The sequence below is a fragment of the Gobio gobio genome, assembly GCF_949357685.1.
Source record: "Gobio gobio genome assembly, chromosome: 6".
NCBI classification, from domain to species: domain Eukaryota; kingdom Metazoa; phylum Chordata; class Actinopteri; order Cypriniformes; family Gobionidae; genus Gobio; species Gobio gobio.
The window spans coordinates 52,997,442-53,010,263 of record NC_137102.1 but is presented as its reverse complement, the minus strand read 5'-3'; the positions used below and the strand labels follow the sequence as shown (position 1 = coordinate 53,010,263).

At 36.9% G+C, this 12,822-nt stretch overlaps 1 protein-coding gene across 2 annotated transcripts in view; it reads right to left on the bottom strand.

Moving 5' to 3' along the window:
- sh3gl1a (SH3-domain GRB2-like 1a) overlaps positions 1-12,370 on the bottom strand; it is a 48,983-nt gene extending 36,613 nt beyond the window's left edge. Inside the window, exons 1-2 of one of the 2 annotated variants that reach the window (XM_079820588.1) lie at positions 12,163-12,370; positions 923-991 (exon numbers count right to left, since the gene is read on the bottom strand). In XM_079820588.1, the coding sequence (XP_079676714.1) occupies positions 923-991; positions 12,163-12,207 (114 nt within the window). In that variant the 5' untranslated portion in view covers positions 12,208-12,370. The remainder of the gene's footprint in view (positions 1-922; positions 992-12,162) is intronic. The other variant, XM_079820589.1, reaches the window with a different exon arrangement.
- Positions 12,371-12,822: the final 452 nt, after the last annotated feature.

The following is a 12,822-nucleotide window of genomic DNA, read 5'->3' as shown; positions in this document are numbered from 1 at the left end:
AATTGCTGAAGCTTTTATCACGGTATACGGTATTATCACGGTATTGAAATAAGTTGCAAAAAAAGTTGTGTCATACTATAAACAGGTTTAATAACTTTCTTGTAACAAAAGAACCAAATATTTAAATACAATAAAGCAATACACAAAAATGTATAAAGTAAACAAATATTTAAAACAGATTCAAGTGCAAAATAATTATAAAGAACAATAGGTATGCTGAAATGTACATTTACCTAAGATTAATACAAGCTTTAGAAGTATTTTTCATTGTCAGTTTGTTAATGAATGAACTAATGTTAAATAATGGAGCCTTGTAAAGTGTATGATTGAACAACAGTCATGAACATATTCAGACAATATCTAGGGCATGTAATTTAGTCCATATTAAAATATGCTCAAGTTTGAAAATGAATAGCCTTAAGTCTTTAAGTATTAAGTATTAGGTTATGTGATGAGCGGGGAAATGGCTGCGTTTCTGCTGTTCCGTCAGCGCCCTCTGCTGTCAAAGAGTGAATGTGCACTTCAGCGCCTTTGTTCCGCCATGTGCTCAGCTCATGCAGGGTCTATTTACATCATTGCGCATTCCTCTTTGATGTGTTGTTCAATTTAAACAGTTGATGGGTAAAGTAATCTTAAAATTCATTAAAAAAAAATCTGAATAATTCATAATAAATAATTATTCACAGTATTTTGAAGTGCCCACGATAACAATATTGAGCATGTTCATTATTGCGGTATATATTACCGTTTACCGGCACATGTCTACACGAGGCCCCAGAAGATTTTTTGATCAGTGAATTGCACCTGCTTATTTGTGCAGACAATTGTATTAACTTTCAATAAGTAGGAAGAAGGAAGTCTTGATCACATTTAAAAGAACTTGAGCATTGCCATCACAACGTGAATGTTAAAAATGTGTTACCTTCTCAAGGTCTTTGAAGTCCTCATCCAGTTTGGTTCCTTCTGCACCTCCCACCTTCTCACTCACCATCTAAAACACATCGGTACAAGGACTTTCAACAAGGCTGTTTTTTTTTTTTTTTACTAAACTAATGATATTTTCTATCCCCTAACCCCAACCTTTACAGAAACCATTTTGCATTTTTAATAAAAGGTAGTTTTAATGTGCATTTTGTTTTAACATGTATGTGGAACAAAACACATTTGTGAGATTGCATGATAACGTATTCAAATACAAGAAACAGTCATTGTTTTGCAAATGTAAAGGCAAAGAGATCCGCTCTTATCTCTCACATTGAAGCCTCAGGCGTTCATCTAAATACCTGCTGCACATTCGGTTCACGTTAAAGAACGAGTGAGAAAGAGCAATGATGTTTGGCATGGAAGGAACTTAAAGTATTTTTTTAAATTGTTGCTAAAACAGCAAGCCTGGTTTCTCCCAAGGTTCATTTTTCTCCATTAGGTCAGCTGATGGGGTTTTGGTTTCCTTGCCACTGTTGCCTCTGGCTTGGCTCAGTTGGGGACACTAAAGTTTTCTAAATTTTTCAACTAAATATCCAAATAAATCGAATTATTAAACTAAATTAACCATATAAACTAAATTACTGATCTAAAGCCCACACTGTCACTGTATGATAATTGAAATGAACTGATGACATAACCGTTTTCTCCAGAACGGCTAGACGGCTGAATAAAATTATGCTGCATTATTTTCCTGTTTAACACTGTAAAGCTGCTTTGTTAACAATCTGCATTGTTAAAAGCACTATATAAATAAAGTTGACTTGACTATTTATGAGTGTGTTCACTTAAGAACCGCCTTTGTGCTGTAAAAATCTTACTTTGTCACAAACTCTATAAAGTGTATTTAAAGCACATGCATGCTCCTGTGCTTTGGTGCTTATGTGAGCGTTACAGTTTTGAGTCTGTGCAACATTTCCCAATTCCATTCCTACTCTTTCCTATTAATTACACATACCTCTGCACTATACTGTATATCCAATTATTTCATAGAATCATCTAATGTATAGTATATCCACCTAATAATATCCATCCAAGTAAAAGCTCACACAAATTATAAATATTAATAAAAAAAATTTAAAAAATTGAAAATTAGAAAAAAAAAATTGTGTAGAACTCTCCACCATATTGCTGGGGTTTCAAGGGCATTGCTATACAGTTACGAAGATGATTTCCCCCTCATTTCTAAGTGTCTGATTATTAGACAACATCAAAAGAGTCCACCCCACAAGTGCCTCAATTTTATTGACCACCAGGTAAAAGTCCACTCATTTAGAGACATAATGGCGCACTTCTCCTCCGCCTTAGCAAACACTACTAATAACAATTGTGTTTAAAAGAGAGAAAAGAAATAAGAACGGCAAAGGAATGAACTTTTGTTCAGGAATGGGCCCCTGTGGAGTTCCCCATCTGAGCAATTCCTGTTGTTCGTCAATGATGCTTCCTGTATGGACGGCACAAACGCTTGCACTCAGTTTCACACACAAGCACTCCTCCTTTATGAGCTGAACTCCTTCCAAACACAAACACAGAAGCATGTATGGTGTATTGTATTCCAGTAAACAGGAGGCGTACTGTGTACTGACATCTCAAAGGGAAAATATTCAAACAAAACAGCACAGCCTGGGTGGCATAATCCAAGCTAATGATTGCTCAAAAAAATGCTTTAAGGGTGTTAAACTCTACATTATTTATGTTCATATCTTTCAGCCTAGATATGGCTACGATGTCTAGCCGGGTGCACACTGTACGATTTATAATAGTCCTTTACGACGGTTGCTTGTCAGACTGTACATGATTCTTGCTGTAATATCACACTGTAAGCTCTGAGTTGTCTTAAAGGGTTAGTTCACCCAAAAATGAAAATTCTGTCATTAATTACTTACCCTCATGTCGTTCGACACCTGTAAGACCTCCGTTCATCTTCAGAACACAAATGAAGATATTTTAGTTGAAATCTGATGGCTCTGAAAGGCCTCCATTGGCACAATGCACTGGACACTCTCAAGACCCTTAAAAGGTACTAAAGACGTCGTTACAAAGTCCATCTCACTACAGTGGTTCTAAAATAACTTTATGAATCGGAGAGAATAGTTTTTGTGCGCAAAAAACCCTAAATAACGACTTATATAGTGATGACGATTTCAAAACACGGCCTCATGAAGCTTCGAAGCGTTATGAATCACTGAGTCGATTCAGCGGTTTGAATCGCCAAATTTCAGCAGTTTGGCGGTTTGACACGCGATCCGAATCATGATTCGACTCACTGATTCATAACGCTTCGAAGCTTAATGAGGCCGTGTTTTGAAATCGTCATCACTATATAAGTCGTTATTTAGGGGTTTTTTGCGCACAAAAACTATTCTCGCCGATTCATAAAGTTATTTTAGAACCACTGTAGTGAGATGGACTTTGTAACGACGTCTTTAGTACCTTTTAAGGGTCTTGAGAGTGAACCGTGCATTGTGCCAATGGAGGCCTTTCAGAGCCATCAGATTTCAACTAAAATATCTTCATTTGTGTTCCGAAGATCAACGGCGGTCTTATGGGTGTCGAACGACATGAGGGTAAGTAATTAATTAATGACAGAATTTTCATTTTTGGGTGAACTAACCCTTTAAATTTCTCATTTCGATCATCGATAGGTCTCAAAAACGAGTACTCAAGTAATTGGGGGCAGGGCTTGTGTGGGGGCGGGGCTTGTGTAATAGTTTCACTCTTAAAGTGAAACTATTTTAAGAGTGTTACGAAAATTAATGTTGACAAATACAAACATCACATGTCTATGAAAACAGGAACATATGACTTAAAAAAAAAAACATCTAAAAACAAAATAACCATTTATGCATCATAATCTAGCAGTTATTTTTTCAACGTCTCAAATAACCCAATCAATCATATCATTGTAATTGAACTGAAACTGTAAATAAACAGCACCCTACATAGCTTTGCTAGCAGGTTAATAAACTCAACCAAACGCATCCTATATTAATCAGTGTACCTACTTGCATCAGCACAAAAGGACGCGAATGCGCACCGGAACTTGGCCGTGCTAGTTTTTACACATTTTGAATGCGCTCTTCCCTTAACAACAACGCCGATACAAGGGCAACTAAAGCACAGATAATTTACAACATTCTATTACAATCTTGTTTTCATTATAATGCAATGTATATGACAGATTAGTGCTGTACATCTTGCACTTAGCTGTATTTCATGATCACAGTGATTCCAGGCATCACCGTTTATTTTGCCGGTCTGGAAGGCGTGCTGTCTAACGCTAACCAATCAAACCTCCGTTACCGCCAAAAATGCCGCAATAACCAATCAGAAAAATAGACAAATATACTTTTTAAAGTCAGGGCGATCATCGTTTTCATGATCGATCGTCGCTGTCACGTTCGAGTACTCGAGTACTCGATCACTGTTGCCATCCCTAGACTGTACGGCAGTCAAGATGCGTTAAAAATGGACACATGCAAGAAGACTCGTCTGGAGTTTTACATTATCAATGCGTGACACATTCAGTGACGCGAGCTACATTTACATGCGGGATACAAATGGTGGCTAGCAAACAAAAACAATCTCTAGCGTTAATCGTGGCTTCTCTTGAAAAGAAAACGTGAAACGTGTGTTTGGAGCAAGTGGTGGTTTGTTGTCATTAATTGCGCCATCAGGTTCTGTGCATGCGCTTGAAGTATTCAAATAGAGAAGGATGAATCGCACTTTAGCAATTGCGGTTTTTATAAAAAAGTAATACGGATGCAGTCATGGCTAGGCAAAAGAGGCCAACTTGGTTTGCCAATTTTGCTAATGGAGCTTGAGGTAAGTAGTTTCAAGTTTTAGCGCCATGTTGCGTTGATCAATACGCCATTTCGTGATGCATTTGTATTGGTTAATCAGTAGACATAGGTTGTAGCAGCAAACACACTGAGATCATGATACATTTCTAAAACTGTCAGAAAATGATTGCAGACTATCTTTGGTCGCAAGACCGTGACAACGACCGTCTTTGTATGACGTAGGACCACCGTTTAGGAGCCACCACCACGATTGGTCATCTTTCGTCTGGGACAGCCCAAATAGTACAACGTGTACTGGGCAGGAGGAGAAGCCACACTACAGGACTGTGCGTCAAATCTTCTGACACTGCCAGAATTTCGTCTGAGGTACAATTTGATCGCAATGGCCATTAATCATCTGTCGATGAACATGTCAAACTAGTGATCAAAGACTTTGGCCTAGAATCTGAGGATTCACAAAAAATCGTGGACAAAATCTTTACGATTTTACAGTTAAAAATGACCGAACAGCACCAGAAGTTGTGTAGTGTATTCCAGCTTTTATTCATCATCATTATAGTGAATTATTGTTACCCTTTAGTGCTTGTTTAGTGGTTGATTATGCTTTTTTTTTTTTTTTTCTCAGTTTAAATGTCGTTGCGCACTTGCCTGGTCCAACCAGACTCTCGTACATTTTCATTTGTACAGAGTGTCTGGCCACTCTCCATTGACAAGCGTTAACTTCCTTGAAGGTGGGTACTCTGTTGAAGTTTTAAACTATTGGATCTGCCATAACCAATCGCTAATGTTTGGTCATGACGTAGGTCATCTCAAACTAGAGCACAACATCAACGTCATCGTTCTCAGCCACTCCTTGTTCACTGATTGGACCGGTTAAAATTTGACCAGGGAAAACCAGAGAATATACAGCAATCCCAGACAGGGTACTGAAGGAAAATGAAAATTACGCAGAAGTACGTAGGAGGGCTGAGCCAGCCTAGTCGCGCACATCCCTAGGAATTAATTAGTGTGGAAATATCACAGTAAAACATTCAAAATGTATCTCCCTATAGAGTGAATACTGCTGTACAGATTTTTGCAGCTCTTTGAACCTCATACTCATACTGACCAAATATTGAGCATAATCAGTTTGTATAACACACACACCCAGTCTTCAGAGAGAAGGAACACGTGTGCATGCGTGTTGGATTGACAGTCCTTCATATTGTTTGGCTCTGAGCCACTAGTGGCCTAATAATAAAGATTCAGATGGAGGTGTGGACACAGACACTGATCACACGGATCGCTTTTAATATGACAATTTAAATACAGTTGCACAAAACCGTCCATTTAATATGAATCTCATCTTAAAGTGCTTGTATTCATGTAATCAAAACTGAGGTGATTTTGTGATACACATAATATCACCTTAATCAGATTGACTGATCATTTAAAAAAATTAAAAATAAATTTACACGGCAATATTCAAGTCACTGTACAAATATTTTTATAATGCTGCGTGCTTCGATATGAAAGGGAAGTCATATATTTTGCATAATTATCTCTATGTGCTAAAGTAAATCTGACAACTTGGTTTCTAGCGTACAGGAACAAAGACATCAGCTTTACACAATACAATAGGAAATACACAACTTAACACACATGGAAACAGCTAAAAGACTATCCAGTACAACAATTCAATAGATGTCGGTGCAATAAACACTTCTCTTGTCAACCTACGCAAGTACGTAAATGCCATCTATAACAAAAAAAGAGCAGGTGATTAGGTAAGTAAGGAGGGAGTGAGGGAGGGAAAAGTCTGAAAGAAAATACCAGTTCTGTCTATTTGGTGGGCAGGTACTTGCTGTGAAAAAGAATCCAGTCTGACGACTAAACTAAACACTGAATTCCTCACACACCTCTTATAAATCTTTTTCAAGACCAGCAGGTGCAAATTAAAGAAGGGATCTCTATTGTACAACACCAAAATGCTAAATTTTTACACCGGAGATTGATTATTTAATCACCAAGTTTGAGTTTGCCGTCTGCGGAGGATGTGATTGATAACGTCTTTGCTGCTAGAAACAGTTATAAATAGTTGACAGTGTGACAACAGCATACTAGCATTCAGTCAGCACTTTTCTTTAATTGTCTACTGCTCCTAAAATCAACTTAATCAGATTGACTGATCATAAAAAAACACCCTCAATTTACACGCCAATATTCAAGCCACGAGTAAAAAATACATTTTAATAATGCTGCGTGCTTCAATATGAAAGGGAAGTCATATTTTGCATAATTATCTCTGCGCTAAAGCAAATCTGACAACTTTGTTTCTAGCGTACAGGAACAAAGACATCAGCTTTCCAAAATACAATAGGATATTCACAACTTAACCCACATGAAACACGTCTATGGCTGTAAACCCCAATGCTTAAAATAATTCATTGGTTTGAGTAGGGTAAACTTACATTAAACTAATCAAAATGAATTTATGAGTATTTCGAACTTTCTATTTCATTTGAGTTCACAAAACTGACACATTTGAAGTCATTTGAATTGTTTAATCGTTTTGAGTTTCACAAACTTGTTTAATTTAATTATAGACAAACTTAAATTGAACTGAAACTGGGCTGGGATTTCTACTTCCCAGTATGCATTGCCATGACCAACCCTCTACAAATCACTCGCATATGCAACTAAATCATTACTCTGAGCGACTAAATAATGTCTATCATTAGCCACTGGCTAATACATTTTTTGATTTTACTCGCCAGTGTGTGTGTTAGAGACTAAGTATAACTTAGATCTCAACTTAAAGATAATAAAGGTTTTAAGAGTTTAGAGATATTGTGCCTATTATGGTGGGTGTGTCTTCGGCCATTTGGTCTATCATCAATACAGGTCTATGGGACAGTGATTAATGTAAATTCCTATTGTTAACACGTTTCCATTTGAAAGAGGTTTCTTTCTTGGTTTGGGTATTTAAGGAAATGTTGCAAGAGGCTCAGGGCGCGATACTGTAACGAGATCAGCCCGTAATGCTAAGCATTATGTATCCTATATTGAGAAGTCAGTTATTCAAATCTTATTCTTTACTTCAGAGTATTTGATGTTATGTGTGTATTATCTTTGAATTGATTATGTAATTGGCATTATATATTTACCTGACTGTTAATAAATTGTTACATTTGGATTTATTCTGACTTACTTTGGAATTATTAACTAACTCTAAGAGATTATGAATGGGTATAATTTCAACAACGGGTTAAACCATAGACCGTAAAGAAATATGGACGACACGACTTCATTCGCTTCCGCGGACGAGAGTTGAAGCTTTCTGAGGCCCGCACATGGCGCTGACATCTTGCGCCGATTTGGGACCGAGTCTGTGCAGTACTGATCTCGGGACTGGAATCTGCGCGGTAGAGAGCAGGAAGTATAGGCGTGATTATCAAAAGCCCGCCCACACTCTCTCAGATGCAGAAGCTATGAGAGTAAAAACACATAGACATACGAATTCTTATTAAACCCTGCGGCTCATGGCGACACATTGATATCTTAAGACACGAAACGATCGGTTTCTGCGAGAAACCCAACAGTATTTATGTTATTTTTTTTACCTCTGATCAGACTAATGTCATCTAGTATTCCCAGCGCCATAACTTCCGGCAAATAAGGTCAAAATACTGGCGCGATCAAAGATATATTAACGTAGATGCCTCATTCAACCGATCCGCGCAGGCACTAATGAGGAATCTATGTCTATGATCGATCGCGCCGGTATTTTTGCATGTATTTTGACCTTATTCGCCGGAAGTGATGGCGTGGGGACGGCTGATGCAGAGCCATAGAAAAAAATGATTTTTTAAAAAATATGGATATTTTTCTTACACAAACGGATCGAATCGCTTCAGAAAGCCTTTATTAACACCCCGGAGCCGCGTGGAGCACGTTATTTGATGGACAGATGCAGTTTTTATGGACTTAAAAACAGAGCAACTATTACTGCTATTATAATGCTTGGATTATCCAGAAAATTTTTAATATAACTCAGATTTTATTTGTCTGAAAGAAGAATGTCATATACACCTCGGATGACTTAAGGGTGAGTAAATCATGGGCTAATTTTCATTTTTGGGTGAACTATCCCTTTAATCGCTGGGACTGCTCCATCTTTCAGCATTAGATGAGCTACAAATCTGGAGTTGAACTGGGCCTTGTTTATAAAACGATCGTCACTGAAATTCAGGGATCAAACAAAAACAAACTATTGTATATTCAACTATATTCAACTCCATTGCTGCTCCGGAAAAACAAACTCCATCCACTGTCCCATTAACGCTGGGTTCTTTGGGAAGCTGTACAGGGTTGTCTTGCCCTGACAACCAAAAACATTTCTTTGGTGAAGTCCTGTGACTGCAGCGTAGCCGAGCAAAGCGCGTTTATGGGCGTACAAGGACATTCCACCCTTGTTGACGTCACGCAGACCCATACTCGGAAAAAACTTTCCGAAACTTGTGAGAAACCGGAAGGAGTATTTTTGGCACAGAAATACTCCTTAAAACGTCAAACTTATTTTTTGAAACTTTGTCCATGTTTAGCATGGGAATACAAGTATTTAAAAGTGCAAAAAGCTCAGTATGCACGAAACATCACCCCCCCCCCCCCCTTAAATACTGTGACAATATTTTGAGTAGAATCAATATGCTTTTTTTGACTCTCCAAAATTCTGTTTACCACAAATGACTCACATTTCAGCCCTGTTTTACTCATGCTTTTTGTAAACAGACAATTTGATCCTTTTCAACGTGAACAATGACTTCAAACGGTGACATAACATCAAGACGGAACATGCTTTCTGTAAAGCCAATAAGAAAAAAGCTAACTAATGACTTGGTGTTTAGTAAGTATGAACATCAAGAAGTTCTACATTTTAAACCCTGCATGCTTTAGGTTTTATTGTAATGAGGCTCAGTGACTGCGCAAGATGCTTTTTACCTGATTCATCTGCAACATGTAGGTGCATGTTAGACTTGTTTTGCTTGAGCAAAAGAGTAAAGGAATGTAAGACTGGCTGGGGCCAAACACTTCAAGGGAATGTCTGAAATTGCATGCGCAAAAGACAACATGCACTGTGTTTTATAAACAGGCTTCATTCTGATTGAATGCATGACTGTATTGGAGTAGAAGACATGGATTTAAAGCTTATTCTCAGATATCATCTGAGAATCTCATTCAAAATCACTTTCTTTATCTGCCTGCCGCGGACCTAAACCACATAAACTAGATTCATATCTGAAAAAGGTTGTTTACCAACCACACCACGAAATAAAGCAGCAATATTCGCACTGAGTAGAAAATAACTGAGGTAATTTGATCCGACTGCATCTTTAGTCATAACTTTCTATGAGGTATTACTTACATTGCCATTGTTTGATAAAATGGTGGGCAAAGAAATAATGCAATGGAACTGGAATGCAAAAACAATGATATATGATATTATTAGGGCTGGGCAAAAAAATTTTAATCAATTTTGCGATTAATCGTTTTTTTTAAATGTGGTTGACTCAAAATCGATTCTCAAGGCCAAGAATCGATTTTTTCCCCCGGGGGTTTCCAGTCGACCCTGCCCGGTATCGCATTTATGCTTGTCGTCAAGATAAAATCGAATGGCAATCGCATCTAAGGAAAGCACGCAAATAACAGATAGTGACGAAATATAATGCATCATCCGGGGCATGAATCAAAGCTCAGACGCCCCTGGAGGAAAAAGCCTCCATAAAAACGGACAGAGTCTGAATGACGGTCGGCTAAATCGCAAGAATTGCTACTGAAAATTGCTGAAAATCATCCAATATCCTTTTTATGTTTTAGAATAAGTGTATCAAAATATCTATAAAAACAAAATTGTATTGCATTTAACATAATTGTATGCATTTGAAATATAGAGATGGGTTCTGTTTTAATGTAGGCCTACCCAAGTGTACCTAAAATAAAAAGAGTTTAATATACAGGTTTGTGGCTCTTAATTTCTTTTTAATTACCCACTTGTAAACTTGTTCACTGTTCGTTTTTTATAAATATAGTAGGCTATTTGAATTAAATCTATATTCATTGAGTTGAATCGAAATTGAATCGAGAATCGAAATCGAATCGATTTAAGAGCTTGCGAATCGAAATCGAATCGGAACATCTGAATCGATACCCAGCCCTAGATATTATATAATGATACATTGAAAATCATTTAAACATTATAGCAGCATTTGTTATACTATCTATTATTTATGCTTGTATTACTGTATAAATCATCATGTTTTGTAGTGTAATACAGAAAGTGTTGCAGTCTATCTATTTTGAAAGAATTCGAGGGTAAAATATGCACTATCATCATGAGAATCACATTTCAAAACACTGCATTAGTTAAAAAAATAGGCTTAATTTTGTTTATGCTAAATTAAAATATTACATTTCTCCACACATTACTGAACATTGTATGCATCACCTGCAGACAGCTCCTAAGTGCACATCAGATAAATACAGAGAGCATTATGCCATAAAGTATATGTGCTTCCTGCTCAAAAAGACATATAGGTTTAGTGTTGACCACATGTTGATCAAGGCGGTGCAAAAAAAAAAGTGTTGCAATTTTTGTCATGATCCGTTCAGTGCATTAACCACAAGCTGTTAACTCTTTCATTGTGCCTTATGTTTATACTTCACTATAAAGAGCAATATACTAAAATGTTTATAGATCCAACTTCATATTTGTGATTTGGAATTATATGAGCTTGGTTTATTCATAAATAAAAATGAAGGCTATCTGATTGTATCATTGAATGATAATCCATCATATCCAGGATTAGTCCAATATGATTTGGAGATATCTTCCCTTAATGAATGCTGATTGAAATTCCTCTACAAGTTTTCCTAGAACAAGTTTTAAGCATACACTAATCATAAAGTGTTTGTATTGATGATCTTTTGTAGTTCTATGGTTATAACATCTACTGGGTGACATCTGTTTACACTGCAAAACAAAGTTTAAATTCAAATTTTAGATATAAAAATAGAATATAAACTCAACATAAAAAAGTGTATATTAGATTATACTAGTTTATATTATAGTGTCTCAAAATGTACTGAGCTGCCTAGCCAGACGCTTTCAAAACTCACTTGTGTTCGCCAAATATGCTGTCTATGTAGGGGACTCACTACATTTTCAAACACAGCCAGGCTTTTACTTCTTCACAGCAGAGGAGAGCCCGGGTGAAATGTTTCAAACAAGTTGAACAGACACCGCAAACGTTTCTTTATAACTCACGGTATATTATTTGTTTATTGTTGCATCTAGTCTGTAAGATTATGCTCGTGCACCAATTGACGTGGAAACACTCACCTGACTCGCTTTATAAAACTGTTTCTTCAGTCCGGCAACAGACATCTTGGCGTCGGATCCTTTCGCTTTGACAAATTTAGATGTTCTTTAATTCACCCAATATTTAAAACGGAAACTAAAGGCGTCTATAGAGCTGTGTGGGAAAAAAAACTCTTGACAATCACAACTCCTTCTTCCTGCTCGGCCAGAGTTTGAACCTGCTGTGCACATCACACTGCGACGCGACGCAACTAGAACGCTCCCCTTCACGCGTCGCGTATAATAAGAGAGTTCTGGTTGGTCAACTGGTTGCCGACGTCAGGCTTCCCCATCGCTCGCATTGCAAGAGACATGAATACATTTTGTATATTGTTTACAAAGTTGAAAAATATAAGTAAAATGTGATCTTTGTATTTTTTTTGCAATCATAATAATAAATAAAAAAATAGAAGAAAACTTAAGGCGTTTCTGAAGATTTATAAATACATAATTTCTTAAAGTAATTTATTAATGTAGGATTAAAAATGCAATCTCCAGCTTCCGGGTTAAACTTTCGTCTGTAAACAGTTTATCTTTATCTTTACCACACTTAATACATTAAGTTTGTTACCATGTTTTTTTTTGTTTTGTTTTTTTTTAACTAAAAACAGCATTTTGAAGACACAACAAGTGAATAGGGCA